General features: G+C 35.5%; 2 protein-coding genes across 2 annotated transcripts in view; one reads left to right on the top strand and one right to left on the bottom strand.

Moving 5' to 3' along the window:
* The window catches only part of SEMA4D (semaphorin 4D), a 178783-nt gene extending 178095 nt beyond the window's left edge, over positions 1 to 688 (top strand). Inside the window, exon 22 of the mRNA XM_027874616.1 lies at positions 600 to 688. Within this exon, the coding sequence (XP_027730417.1) occupies positions 600 to 650 (51 nt within the window). The 3' untranslated portion in view covers positions 651 to 688. The remainder of the gene's footprint in view (positions 1 to 599) is intronic.
* SECISBP2 (SECIS binding protein 2) overlaps positions 52 to 15701 on the bottom strand; it is a 58154-nt gene continuing 42504 nt past the window's right edge. The window contains exons 15-18 of the mRNA XM_027874619.1: positions 15345 to 15565; positions 10173 to 10327; positions 6225 to 6423; positions 52 to 4151 (exon numbers count right to left, since the gene is read on the bottom strand). Of these exons, the coding sequence (XP_027730420.1) occupies positions 4057 to 4151; positions 6225 to 6423; positions 10173 to 10327; positions 15345 to 15565 (670 nt within the window). The 3' untranslated portion in view covers positions 52 to 4056. The remainder of the gene's footprint in view (positions 4152 to 6224; positions 6424 to 10172; positions 10328 to 15344; positions 15566 to 15701) is intronic.

Below are 15701 nucleotides of genomic sequence, written 5' to 3'. Positions count from 1 at the left end.
GGGTTGGGACAATGAATTCAAACATTCTTTATACATACACGTTAATTTCTCTTTAATGGGCATGTTTATTTTGTGATAAGTTGCACAACGTGAAGTTTCCTCACATGTCTAGATTATCTCAAAATGTCCTTTTTAGAGCTAAAACTTCAAATCCCATGATTCAAAGCTGGTGGCTGGAAACACAAATGGAATGCAATTTTTAAAACCTACCCATGGTGCACAAATGCCTTGCCCCCTACTCCACTTGGAGCTGCACCAAAGCTGGTAAAAAAAAAATTACAACTGGCAAATATGAAATAATACCTTCAGGTCTGGAGAGAATTCATCTTCAAAAGTAGCAATAATAAGATAGGAAGTATACTACCTTTTCTAATGGTCCACATTTCTGGCAATAACCAACAATGACCTCCTTAGAGAGTAATCTCATACCACTTGACGTACTAGAAATCTTTTTCTTTGTATTTTCTCCTTTCATCTCCTGAGAGAGAACCAGATCCTAAGCAGTAAGCCCTAAATCCTATTATAAAATACCAGTTTCTTCACAAGAGATCAGCTTGCGTACAGATTCAAGGGAAAAATCAAGCTTGATTTTCTTTCAGGAAAGCTGTAATACGGACACCTATTCAAACAAGAAGCTGGAGAAAAACTGATGAAAAACCATGGAAGTTAAAGCTCCTTCTATTCTAACCATACTTCAAGAAAGATTTCACATGGCTTAAAGCTGGAAATCAGTTCTTCAAAAGCAACCGAAAATGGAGAAATTAGAGCAAGATTTTTGTCACTATTTTGAAATTTCTTTTAAAAAATAAACCAGTTACTAATGAAATATTCACAATTTGAACATTGTTTTCTCTTAAGGCATGGAAATTCATGTTGTGTTCACTAGTACAGGAACATATAAAATCCCATCATCATTTTGGAAAATGAAGGTGGACAATGTGATCACCTATGATCTATTTCTATACTATTTTGTAATAGATGGTGGTTTACGCCTTCATAAAGTCTATGTTCTCCTTAGTATTATTTTTAAACATGAAAATCTTTTACTGGTTTTCACAGCAGTCTTGTGACAGTTCATGCTTTCTTATATTTCAATTTTTAGTGAATCATTTATGGATATAGCCTGTGCACATACCTTGAAAAGATAAAAGTGACAAGGTTTTTATTCTTAAATTTTATATATTGTATTAGGGTCCCAATTTCATCTTAAAATAGTTCATTTTTTTGGTATTAGGACATTTTAAACAAGTCTAGTACAGGATCTGTGTTTATGTTAAATCAAAGGTATTTTTACCATATAATTCAAATACTCAAACTAATGCTTAATTGTGGTTCTTAATATTTCCATACTGTTTTACTTTAGTTGTGTGTAAATTCACAACAAAACCTTGTTTTCTGTTGATAAGCTTTAGTTCACTAAGACATTTTGCATGTCCAGTAAGGAACAGAGAACTGTACCAGAACATATCACAGGATTAAGAATTTTTATTCAAAGTAAACCATGATTTAACCCTAGGTTAGCCATCTGTAGTATGTGCCCCAGAGTGTGTCACTGTGCTCTGATTTTCACAGTACCAGCCCTGACTTAATCAAGATTTAATGACTTGTTTACTCTGAGAGAAACTGTTTAAGAGGCTCCTATTGTGGCCCTTTCTGGCATTCTGTCAAAAAATTTGTAAAGGTTCTTTAGTGGTTCCTATAGTTTTTATTATGGGCATGGAACATGATATATAGAATACATGACAAGTGAATTAATGATGTTCTGTAAGGAATCAGGCTTTTTTTTTAAACTACAAAATTCATCTTGATTGAACTGTCTATAGTGTACTTCTACACTATGAAAATCAGCATATAGCTTATGGAATTATATATATATCTGTTCTGAAGTTTCATTAAAGGATGATTTTTTGGTATGCTGCATTGTTAAGAGTAAAAAAAAAATAATAGATCACCTCTTGTTACATGCATGTATTTTATATAGAAAGCTGCACCCATTATATATCTTAGAGTAATTAACACCATGTACATGGTAAATTATTTTATGTTTATTCTTGGCAAAATCCTGGTCCATTCCTCAACTATTTTCCCTGATTATTACTGCCATGAAACCAAAAAGGAACAACCCTAACTGAACGGGGTTTTGTACAATTGAGTGGGAAAGTTATTTTGAGTCTTACAAAGTATATTATTCTAAGTTTGAGGTTTAAAAAAAGTTACTATAATAGTTAATAACATGGGCCTAGAAACTTAAAAAAAAAGGGAGTTAACAGCAGGAGCTTGTTTCTAGACAACAGTAAAGATGTTTCAAAGTATCATTTTAGTTTTTAAATTACAGAATATCGGGTTTCAAGGAATAATGTGGCTTAAGGTATGCCAAAGATGCTTATGATTACTTGGGAGATGATTATTCGATATTAAATCTTCCTTACGATAAAGCAAATTATGTTTCCTGTCTAGTCTTTCAGAATTATCTTCTATATTTATCTACATTAGGTCAGTATGACTTATTCTTCGGCCACACTGATGAGAGGGGAAAAAAAAACTGAAAGAAACTTCTCTATACAATGTGATTAGCCAAAATAGAGACAAAGAGAGAAGCTCTAATGCCAATCTATGGAGCCTGTCAACAGCAGACTGACTTGCCTTTTCTCTAAGTATTGCCCGATATTCTACAAGTAACTTGTTTTAAAGGTTAGAGCACAAAGCACAGCACCATACATGACTGCTGATCTCAGCACAGATAGGAGAACCCATTTTAGCTTCATTTTTTTTTTTCCTTTAAAAAAATTAGCTCTTCATGTGACCTTTTTCCCTATGGCATGATCTGTTTCAACTAAACATATTTTGAAAGCTAAAAATGTTCTATTAGTTTGATATGCAGAGTATGTATTAAAATTTTACACTATCCTTAATTTGGTGAAACATAAATAGCAAAGTTAATTGAAGTCAAATTCAATCAGCCCTACTTAGGAAGATATTTTAGGAGTTACTCAAAATTATTCCCCATTTCAAAATATTAGTACAGGAACAAACTCCATCTTCTTTGAGATTATGTTATGTCTCCCACCCCCACTTTCCAAATTCAAGTTAAATAATCTCCAGACAATGATAAATTAAGAAAAGGTAGTATATTCCTCTTCCAACTTAAAGACCAAAGGAAATCAATTTTCATCTTTTCTCTTTGACTTAATTTTTTTTAGATATTATCAAGCCAATGTGAGATTTTTAACTTAAGTTTCTTTTATACCCTATACTATGTTGATTAAAAAAAAAGACTAAAAGTTATAAAATTTACATAAGACAGTGGGTTAAAAAAGCATTATTCCTTCTGAAGCTCTTCACAGCAACTTTTCTAAACATCCTCAACAGCTTTTACATTTAAACTGGTAAATTCCCAGGACCCTCATGGAATACTGTAATTTTTCTTAATCCTTGAGCTCTTCAGTACATTCACTACACTATGCTCTACTAAAAAACCAACAGCAATAATGGAGGAGGAAAAGCCTTAGCTGCACTGGTTCCTAGTAAAGAACAGAGATGAAATGAAGTTTCATAGCAAAGAGAGAGTTAAGATTTGGGGTGGTCTTTTTTTTTTCTTACTGCTAAAAATTATCATGATCAGCATAATGTCTGTCCACAAAATAGCCAGTTCTCTGAAAACTAAATAACTTGGTTTACTTATCTATAAATTTGTCTTTGGAGAGTAAAAAAGGAGCTGCTTTAGCAGCTGAGAATTAACAAGTCTCTTGTTTTCTAGTACTTCTCAGATCTACAATATACCCCACACTTCTCAAATCAATAAAGCCTATTTTACATAAAAGGCTTTGGAAAAAAGTATTAGTAACTGTTAACTTACTGTCCATTGTAAAGTATTAAGAGCTTGGTGCTTATTATATCATTTATCAACAAATACTGTATTAAATCATCAATTAATTTTGAAATTAAATATTCATACAAAATATTTTAAAACATTCATAAAGGATTGAGGAGAAAAGGGGAGACCACAAAATGATCATCTTTTCCCTACCCCTCCACCCCAAAACAAGTATACTTTTCTCATAAATTCAAGTTCAGCATTTCAGTGGTTGAAGTCTTCTCTAGTTCCAGTGCATACGGATTATATTCTTCAAGATTTTTCTTCCAGATTTTAACTAGAAGTAAAAGAAAACATTATAATTTAACATATGGTGCCAAAGTGTTATGAAAATGCCACATTTAAATCATAAATATCTTAGCTATAATGAGCTTATTGAACTTCTTAAGGCTCCAGAAAATAAGGGCTGCCTATTTCAGGACACACTTGTCTTTTTTATTTTGCTTCGATGGTTTGTTTTTATCTTTAACAAAGGTATGTCTTTTCTTAATCATTCAAATTTGGCCATGTTTTAACCCACATAAAACCGATAAAGGATCCAGTTTAAGTTACAAGAACATTTACAGAGAAAGGAAAACTGAAGCTACCTAGTCTGACTACTCAACAAAATGTGAGATTTTAAGTTTATAATCTTAACTGTAAAAGTAATGAGAAATCTGGATCAGAGTACACAGATTCATTAAGGATATGTAGGTATGGCTGTTTTCTACATGGTAACCTGTTATATATGGGACCTCGTCGAGAACTTAAGTGAGCTCAGATCCACTTAGTTTATAAAGTCTGATGAGATTACATTGGAAAAAGGTAGGTACACCAGGAAGCAAAAGACCTTATTTCAGATCTACTGCTACCTAGCTACCCTTTATGAAATCAAATCATAATGCCTGGTAAAACTACACTTTGGGATACCTGAAAGAACTATCAGATGTTATTGCTAAGCCAACGTCAGGGACCTTTCAGACTGTGGCGAATGAAGACGTACTACAGGAGTAAGGCAAGTATCTTGATTTTCAAAAAGGGGAAGAAAATGGAAAGTGGCAAATTGGCAGATCATAAAAATCTTGAAGGAATAACTAATATTTCAGAAGGCAGCAAAAACCTAAAAAAAAAATCTCAACAAGCTAGAACCATGAATCGATCAGAGCTAATAAAATTGATCTTTACAGTAGAGATAAATGTCAAGTTCTACAAGACTGCTACCATGATTAAGTTCTAGGGGCCACAGGGGATCCCAAGCTCAATATAAGAAAAAATCATGAAGTAGTAGCCAAAAATGCTAATGTAATTTTGTTCTATTTTAAGATAGGAACAATGTGGAAAAAATAAGTGATGGTCTCAGTCGAGGTCATACATATGTGATGCAGTATTCAATTCTATAATTGATATAATAACTCTATAAAGCTCCATTATAGGAATGACACTGACAATAGACAGTGCAAACAAGATATAGAATATATAAATCATCTGAGGATTATTTGAAGGAACTAAGGACATTTAGCCTGGAGATGCAACTTAGGGTAAATGTGACAGCTAACTTCATATAGGGCTGTCACATAGGAAAGAATTCAGAGTAATGGTAACTGAATGCTATAGAAAAGCAGAGTGAGATGGGATATAAAGAAAAAATTCCATAACGATCAGAGCTAACCAAAAATAGACTGGAATCCTTTAGGAAGGAGAGGGGAGTCCCTCACTACAGACTGCAAGCAAAAGCGGGATGATCAGTATGCCATGGAGGGAATTTTGTTCAGCTAAAAGTTACACTAAATAGCCTATCAAATTTCTTCTAGCTCTAAGATTATGTAGTAACTACTTGCTCTTAAGAAAGTAAGAATGTTTGGGGTTTCAGTTTCTTCATCAGTAAAGTAAAGGAAAGTATCAATAATGTAGAGGAAAACAACATTAGAATTTGGTCACTGCAGTAACTTCATGTGACCAGAGGACTGATGGTGAATCCTACCTCTAGGCAGACAGACAGTGCTACACAATGAAGAATACATTTCCAGACATGGTCAATGAGTTGATCTGTTTTACTAGACTGTACTTATTTGTTACATGGGAAGGTTATATTGGAGGTGAGTGTGGAAAGTCACTGGGAAGTTATAATTTTAAAAGATCATCAGTAAATCTTTTTAAAAAGACTATAATACAACAAGGTTAATAGACTAGGTGACCTTTAGGATTCCTTTTAGCGTGGATCTTCCATGAACTTCAATAAACACTATGGCCTCAAATCATATTGTAATGATTCCTGTTATGATGATCTTAGGAACACTGGTTAAAGTAGAAGAAACATTATCATTATCAAACAATAGTAAGAATTCCGAACAAGTCACTGTGTGCTACTTACTGTAATTTGGTTCTTCCTCTTTTGTTGTGTCAGTTGTTTTACTAAGTTCTGAAGAGCAACTCTGGCCCTGTGGAGGAAGCGAGGGGGGTAGAGGATTCTCCATGTCTAGTGCTTCAGCTCCTTCTTTTAAAGTGGCTAACATAACCTTATATGCCTGTCTGGCTTCCATCGTAAGCTCTATCATCTTGCGAAATTGATCCTGGGACAGAAGAAAAAGCAAATTCTTGATTCCTAAACCGAAAGCTTGCCTAATTATTTTTTTCTTAAAATCTTTTTATCTTAAAATTCTAGAAGAATGTCAGTACTAGAACAAAACATAACATAAAATAACAACATATTGTTATAAATAACAATAAAAGAAACAATTATCTTAATAAATTATTTGCTGAAAATGGGTGGAGTGGCAGTGATAAGGATAAAGCGGTCAACAGTCCAGGAGCAGTTCAAATGCAACCTCTTCAATGAAACCTAATGTCCTATACCACTTATTTCCCATCACTCCTGAACCGCTACATTCTCCTCTACTCTTGAATTCCTTTGCCACCTTGTTCTAATCTATTATATTTTGCTGAAAAACACTTCCTGGACTGTTCCCATCATCCAGCTCCTTCACTCCTATTCACATGTAGCTTACCAGAGATGGAAGAAATCAAGAAACTCTGTTGATTTACATTACCTAATCACAACTGGGTCATCCCATCACAATCACTGTAGCAAAGCAATCCTTTAATAATCAGTTTGCTTTTTAATAATCAGTGGCTGTTTTAGATCTTCTCTCCTCAATCCTCCCACAGCATCCCCTTAAAAAAGGAATTTGCCTCATATGTCACTGAAAAAACTTAGGCCACTGGCTCTTCCTCCTTATCTCATGTTACTCATGGACCTTCCCTCATTCTCCCTTCATTCCTGTCTCAGATGAAGAGGTGGCCCTTCTCTTGATCAAGGCAAATTCTTCTACATGAGCTCTTGATCCCATCCCTCTCTCTCCTACAACAAGCTCCCGTCCCACTATGACACCATCACCTTCAAAACACTCTGTCTTACAGTTCCTCTCTTGCTACCTACAAACATGTTTGTGTCTCTCTCCAATCCTTACAAAACACTTACGTGACCCAACCACTAGTTACCATCCTATATCTCTCCCTACATTTTTGGTGAAACAGATTGAGAAAGTCATCAAACCTCTGCAGTCTGGCTTCTGACCTCATCATTCAATGGAAACTGTTCTCTCAAATAAGCAATGATCTTAGAGGACCAAATTTAATGAAGTTTTCTGAATCCTCATCCTTGACTTCTCTGAGGCTTCTGATGTTGATTACTTTAGCCTCCTCTTTGGGTTTTTGTTACACTCTCCTATGGTCTTCCTCCTATAGGTCTGACCATTCCTCCTCAGTCTTTTTTGATGGATATTCATGTCAGGTCCACTAACTGAGGTTGTCTCCCAACACCCTGTCCTGGGCTTTCTTATCTATACTATCTCATTTGGTAATCTCATCAGTTCTCAAAGCTTTCAATTATCATTTCTACATAGATAATGCCCACATTTATATATCCAGTCCTAATCTCCTTTCCTTAAGCTCCTGAATTACCAATTACCTTTTGAGCATCTGGAACTAGATGTCCTGTAGGCATCTCAAATTCATCGTGTCCAAAACAGAATTCGTTATCATTCCCTCCAAACCATCCTTTCTTCTGAACTTACCTATCAAGGGTATCACCATCTTCCAGTTACCCAGTCTTGAAATTTTGGTGTCATCCTCAACACCTCAACCACCCTCATAATACATATTTAATCAAATGCCAAATCTTGTTGCTGTGACCTGAATATCTGTCACATATGAATGCTCCCTTCTCTTTACATACACAGATACCCCTTTAGTTCACGCCCTCTTCATTTCTCACTGGGACTACTGAAATGGTTTTTGACTCAGGTCTCTCGCTACTCCAGTCCATTCTCCACTCTGCTGCCAAAGCGATTTTCCTAAGTGTCATTCTAACCTTGCCATCTCCCTACTTATTTAGCTCTAGTGACAATCTGTATTTGATCCTAAAGTGAGGTATTTAAAGTTCTTTATTTGGCATTTAAAGTTCTTCACAACTTGACCCTTTCCTGCCTTTCCAGCTTTCTTACACTTTACTTCTCTCAACACACCACACAATGTAGCTACACTGGCCTACTTGCCCCTGCCGGGTCTGTGCCCCCCTCCACCATATCTGAATGCTCTCCTCACTTCTGTCTCTTACTTTCCTTGTCAACCTTTAAGATTCTGCTCATTCTTCAGACCTTTACTGGTCTCCCCAGTTGCTACTGTCTTCCCCTCTTGAGATTATCTTCTATATACTCTAAAGATATTAGGTATGTACCTGGTTATTTATATGTTGTTTACTTTATTAAAATATGAGTTCTAAGAGGGCAGGCACAGTTTTTGCCTTTCTCTGTAACCCCAGAGCTTAGCACACTACCAAGTACTTTATAAATGTTTGTTGACTCAATACCTGGGGCTCCAATTAATATCAATAAGAGTTCAAGTGACTAATTCTTTGACCTCATACTTCATTGAAAAAACTGAGGCCACTGGCTACAAGCTCTCTTCTCTCTTCCTCCTTATCTCATGCCACTCAGGCAGCTCCCCTCCCCTCTCTCCTCCTTCACTTCACCAAAGCCAACTTTAGTCACTGGTCACAGACACAGTAAAAACTTAATTTAAAATGCACAATTAGAGTTCAAAGGAAACTCACTGGTCAGTTCCAACCTGTACCTGAACAAGCATTTCCTTTACAACAAAACTGTTAAGTGGTCATCTCCAGCTTTTTCTTGAGGACATCTAGTGAAGAGCAGCTAATGAGCTCTTTAGGTAGCCCCTTCTAATTTTGGATGCTCTAATTTATACATATTTATGTCAACTTTACTTTCTTAACCTCTCTCATAAATGCCCCCTTTCCTGACACTGCCACTACCCTGGTCCAGTCCCTCTTCACTTCACACCTTGCATTATCGCTTAGTAAATGCTGGCTGACTTACTGAATTGGCTATCCTGACTCCTCTTAGCTTTAAGTCATTTGCAAATGATAAATGAATCACCTATCCAAGTCAGGATAAATTAAAAATGTTAAATAATAATGAGGCAAGGACACATCCTTGGAAAATTCAACTAGAGTTCTATTTAAAAAATCACCCTCTTAATAAAAAATCCATGCTACACATCCCAAACTTCATTTACTAAACTGTCAATGAAATCTTTTTAAAAGTATTTTCCACCAAAACATTAATAAGGCTCATCTTTTCTCAAAGATAAAAGGATATTAAAGTACTGTTGTTTAAAAGAGTAGTAGGAAGAGGAGTAGCAGCTGCAGCTAACAGATTTATAGAACATTCAGGTGTGCAAAGCACGACATCGCTAAGTACCTCAGGTGATAGTACATAATGCAATTAATAACTAACTTGAAGAGACTAGAAGAAGGGAGATGATGCCAATCTTGGTTTGCCCACCAGCCTACCAGGTAAGTTTGGACTTTGAACAGCTTCACTCCCCTTCACTGCTGCCCCAAGTTTCTCTATTATCATTTATAAATGATAACACTTGCTCCCTACCTCCCTTTTGGAGATAATGAAAACAAATCTGAAAAAAAAATTGTGTTTTATAAATCAAATGTGTTAATACTTAATTTCACAGAGACTAGAATCTTTGCAAAAGTTCTAAACTTGGGGTCCATGAATTAATTTCAGGAGGTCCATTTCCACTAACCTCTAACTAAAGTTAAACATTTTCAACAATTATTTAAAATCATCATTATGAGAAGGGAACCATAGGCTTCACCAGATAGGCTCGTGTCACTAAAAGGGTTAAGAACCCTTGTCTAAAACGAGTATAAGCTGTGTAAAGAGATGGATGGTCACTGTTAAGACAAAGAAGAAAAAAACCAAGAGCACACGCACATTCAGCTCACCTGTGCACCATCATAGCTGAAAATTCCTACCACACTGACTGGTACTACTTTGTTTACACTCCGCCCCAGAGCTTTTCGGTTGAGAGCAAACACAAATGGCACATTCTGTTCACAGGCATAATCGATAATGGTATGCAATGTCTCATCCAACCCACCTAGAACAAAGAATGTAAAAGTAGTAGAGAGGTCTTAAAATGAAATGTTAGATTTAGTAACAAAAGATACTCTTTAGCCTATCAATTTTTATATTAAGTAAAAATGAAATGAAAATAGCAATCATCTGCAAATTTACATCATCTAAAAAAGTGAAAGCCACCTTTCACAGCAAACACATTATGCCAACTGAACTAATATCCTTTAAAAACTTATGGCTTAATGCTATTCATTTCTATTTAGAAGAAAGGAGAAGTATGCTTTATGAACTATTCATTTTAAGACAGTCAAAAAACAAACCCCAAGTCTTCCAAGTCCCAGATAGCAGAACTATAAAAAGCTGGAACTTTACAGACCGAGTCAATGTCTACAATCAGTCAGTTAACTGGCATTTATTAAGTGCCTACTATGTGTCACGCACTATGCCAAGCAATGGAGGAAAAAAGGCAAAAAAATTTCCCTGCTCTCAAGAGGCTCACAGTCTAATGGAGTAGACATCATGAAAACAACTATATGCAAACAAGATACATGAGATAAAATGGGGGGGGGGGTGCCAGAGCACTCAACTCCTCCCAGAGCTTTCCTTTTAGAGGGCGTTTGGGACTTACAGCTCAGTCCACTTTCCTTCCGCAACTCTACTTAGTTTCAACTCCATGGAACAAGATGCCCCCTCCTCATACCCTTTCCATTTTCGAGCTTCTTTTTGTGAGTCATCTTCTCTTGTTCAATTGTAAGCTCCTCAAGGACAGAGGCTGTCTTTCTTGTTCTTATTAGTATCCTCAGTGCCTGGCACATAGTAGGTGCTTAATAAATGTTTTTTGAATTGGGGACAATCTCATAGAGAAGGCAATAAGGAGGGCTGACAAAGGCTGCTTGCAGAAGCTAGGACTTTAGCTAAGACTTCAAGGAAGCTAGGGAAGCTAGGAGGTAGATATGAGAAGCATGATAATTCCAGGAATGGGGGACAGTCAGTGAAAAGGCAAGGAGTTAGGAGATGGAGTGTCATTTGCAAGAAGAGCAAGGAAGCCAGTGTTAATAAATTGCAGGATATGTGAAGGAGAGTAAGGTATAAGAAGAAAACCAGGTAGGAAGAGGCCAGGTTATGAAGGGATTTAAAAGCAAAATACAGGATTTTACATTTGATCCTGGAGGTAAGAGAGGGCCAGTGGAGTGGATTTAATGATGACAGAGTGTGTGGGTGGGTCGCTGTACTGTGGTCAGATTTGTGTTTTTGGAAGATTAAACTGACAACTGCGTGGAGGATAAACTGCAGTAGAGACAGACTTGAGATAAGGAGACTAAGCAGAAGGTCACTGTCATAGTCCAGGCATGAGGTGACAACGGCAAGCCATCTAAGTTAACAGATAAGGAAAGAGAGTTCATGATTTTGAGAGTCTATAATGGTCTAATCTTTTTTGATGATGGAACTAAGTAAAAAAATTTTTTCTACACTCTCCTCAAAATGTATACATTTTACTTGTAAATTATAAGCATGTACTATTATACTAATAATTACACACATTACAAAATTTATATAAAAGTACACAATCTAAAAGGATGATGTAAAGATGAAGTAACATTTGAGCCTCAAGTCAACTGGGAGCCAAGGGAATTTACTGAATAGGAGAGTGATATAGTCAGACTTCTTATTTAGGAAAATTAATTGGAGAGCTGTGGGAAGGATGGGACCGGAGAGGCAAGAGACTGATGCAGGAATACAAATTAGGAGACTTTAGCAATAACCTAAGCAAGAAGTGATGAAGGTCTGAACAAGGGTGGTAGCTGAAAAAGTATTACAGTTTAAGTGTGGTGGGGGTCTACTAATGTACTCTGCCATCAGGGTAAAAAAAGCTTTACTCTACACTGTGGTTTAATTCAAGAACTATTTTAAACACAGAAACCATCCTGAACAAATAAATGCAGGTCTTCAGCATGATTTCAGGTTTGAATACTGATTGTGCTTAATAATGACAACAATAATAAAATACCAAAACTTTGAGGGTGTATCCAAAGCATTCCCTAGGTTAATATTTGTATCTTCAAATATTTTCATCAATAAAAAAGAGAAGGAACAGATCAACAAACTGGGCATGCAACAAAAAATGGGAACTAACATATTTTTAAATTGCAATTATTTTTCAAAATAGAAATTTTGAAAATCAAAGAAGACATTAACACAAAAATTTTAAAAAAAATTTAAAAAAGAAAAAGGAAAACCAAATCACTATTAAAAATAAAAAGGTGAATTCACAACAAAAAAAGCAGTAAAAAATATTTTACCCAATTATAAGTGAAATGAATGTATTTTTTTAAAAAATGCCCATATTAACAGAGCACAAGAAATAGAGGACTGAAATAATCCAATCTCAGAAAAAGGAAACTAAACAAGCTATAATTGATCACCCAAAGGAGAAAAAAGAAAACTAAGGACCAGACATATTGTCATAAATATATTCTAAAAAATTTCTATCAAACATCCTGTCAAACAGTCAAAGGACAATTAATTCCAATATTATATTAACTCTTGAAAAAAATTTTAAAGGGTCCCCAAAAATTCTTTCTATAAAACAAATATAATTTTGATATCTAAGCTGGAGAAAGTCAAAACAGAAAGAAAAACTAACAAATATTGATGCAAAAATTCAAGGAAAATATTAACAAAGAGACTACAGTAATTAGTCACAAAGATCATATAAGTGGCCCACAAAACTCCGAAATACCAGTCTAAACCAGATTAATATGTAATAGGGAATTTTTAAACAAAAATAAATAAAAACACGGTACAACATTTATTGTTCTTCAGTCTTTCAGCTGTGTGTAACTGTTCATGAGTTGTGGACCATGCTCTCCATGGATTTTCTTGGCAAAGATACTGAAGTAGGTTGCCATTTACTTCAGTAGATCACCTTTTCTCACAACAAGGGAGAGATCCAGGATTTAGGCAAACAGAAGTTAAGTGACTTGCCCAGGGTCACACACCTACTAAGCGTCTGAGACTGGATTTGAATTCAGGTCTTCCTGACTCCAGGCCCAGCACTCTATTCACTGAGCCACTAGCTGCTTCACAATACAACATAGATAATGTTAATTTTTGGTTTTCTCAGTCAAAATCTGACCTGCCAAGATCTGTTTCTATTTGAGTTTGACACCACTGAACTAAATGTTCAATAAGAAAACTATCACCATAATATTAATAACAAGAACAATATATCAAAAGATGCAGATTTTTTTTTTACAAGGAACAACACTCGTTCCTGTAGGGGAGACAGGGAGACAGTGGGGTGGTGTATGTGTGGACATAGTAGACAATATAGGACTAAAGGATATTTAATTAATCTGGTAAATAATATTATTTATAAGCAAGAACTAGCATTATATGTAATGGGGAGAAATAGAGGCCTTTCTATTAAAATACGGTGGTAAAACCAGGATGTCCATTACCACCACTACTTCATACTGTAGTACAAATGTATGACAATAAGACTAGAAAAAGAAATCAAAAGAACAAGCAAAGACAAAGAGAAATTAAAATTATTGATTTCTGCAGAGAACTGAAACGATAGCTTTAGCAAGGTTGCAGAATGAAAAATGAATCCACATAAATCATCAGCATTTCTGTATATTCCCAACAAAACTCTACAAGAAGAGAAAGGGGAAAAAAACTGCATTTTAAAATAACTACATCAGATTGGCTAACACGACAAAAAAGTAAAATTATAAATGTTGGAGGAGATGTGGTAAAATTGGGACACTAATGTACTGTTGGTGGAGTTGTGAACTGATCCAACCATTCTGGAGAGTTATTTGGAACTATGACCAAAGGGCTATAAAATTGTGCATACTTTTGACCCAGCAATACTATTGCTAGGTCTGTATCCCAAAGACATTTCTTTTAAAAAAGGGGGGAAAAAACTATTTTTACAAAAATATTTATAATAGCTCTTTTTGTGGTTGCTAAGAATTGGAAATCGAGGGGATGCCAATCAACTGGGGAATGGCTAAACAAGTTGAGGTACATGATTGTAATGGAATATTACTGGAGTATTACAAAAAATGACAAGCAGGATGATTTCAGAAAAACTTGGAAAGACATGAACTGATGTAAAGTGAAGTGAGCAGAACCAGGAGAACATCATACACAGTAACAGTAATACTGTATGATGAAGAACTGTGAATGACTTAGCTGTTCTCAGCAATACAACGATTCCAGACAATCCCAAAGGACTAATGATGAAGCATACTATCTGCCTCCAGAAAAAGAACTGAAATTGTTTGAAAACAGACTGAAGCATGCCATTTTTCACTTTCTTTTTTTTTTTATTCAAGTCTTCTTGTACAAAATGACTACTATGGAAATGTTTTACATGATTGCATATCTATAACCTATATATAGGTGCTGGCTACAGCACTGGCCCTGGAATCAGGAGGACCTGAGTTCAAATCCAGCCTCAGACCAGACACTTGACACTTACTAGCTGTATGATCCTGGGCAAGTCACTTAACCTCAATTGCCTCACCCAAAAACAAAAAACAAACAAACAAAAAACCTACATATAACTGTTTACCATCTCATGGAGGGTAGGAAAGGAGGGATGGACAGAATTTGAAACTCAAAATTTAATAAAAATGTTTAAAAATTGTTTTAACATATAATTGTGGGAAAAATAAAATCTATTAAAAAAAAGAATGTTAAAAAAAAAAGGACAGGGGAAACTTTCTCTTGGGTCACACGAGGCTTGAAATTTGTAGGGATCATTGGCTATACCTATAGTCTTTTGCCTATTGCTGAGGGCCCTAGGCAATCTGGGTAAATTTGCTTTATATAAATGAAGATTCATTCTGTGACCAGTTAATACTGGAACCAAAAACTGAATTACAGAGAATGTATAAATCATACCTTTCAGCTAACTTCCCTAAAGTGGTCAAATCCATGCTCATTTGCTATTGGGCTACACAGACAACAATCCATACAAGGAACTCATGTTCCTAAGCTCATTAAAACGGGCAATAGCACATTACCTTTTGATTTGCTCTTTTCACAGTTTGGAGAAATAATAACACATTTTAGTTTTTTGAGTTTCAGATGTTTGAGCACTTCTCTGAGTCCCATCACAAGCCGGCGTTTGGTCTTTGCCTTTACTGGATCTTTCTGATACATCCGATCTTGAAAGCGAACCAGTTCTTTTAAAAGATCCATCACACAATCATCAACCTCTTTACTAAGCATCTGACTGCAGTAACTAGAAGAAACAACACATGATTTTAAAAATTATACTTTGGATTATACATGTGCAGTTGACTGCTATACACTACAATCCTTTTAAAAATATTTTATACACACACACACACACACACAAAACACACATCAATCAGGAT

The sequence above is a fragment of the Vombatus ursinus genome, unplaced genomic scaffold (genome assembly GCF_900497805.2).
Source record: "Vombatus ursinus unplaced genomic scaffold, bare-nosed wombat genome assembly UNPS02014807.1, whole genome shotgun sequence".
Taxonomy (NCBI): Eukaryota; Metazoa; Chordata; class Mammalia; order Diprotodontia; family Vombatidae; genus Vombatus; species Vombatus ursinus.
Note: the sequence above shows the minus strand (reverse complement) of the source record. Positions and strands in the feature narration are given on the sequence as shown.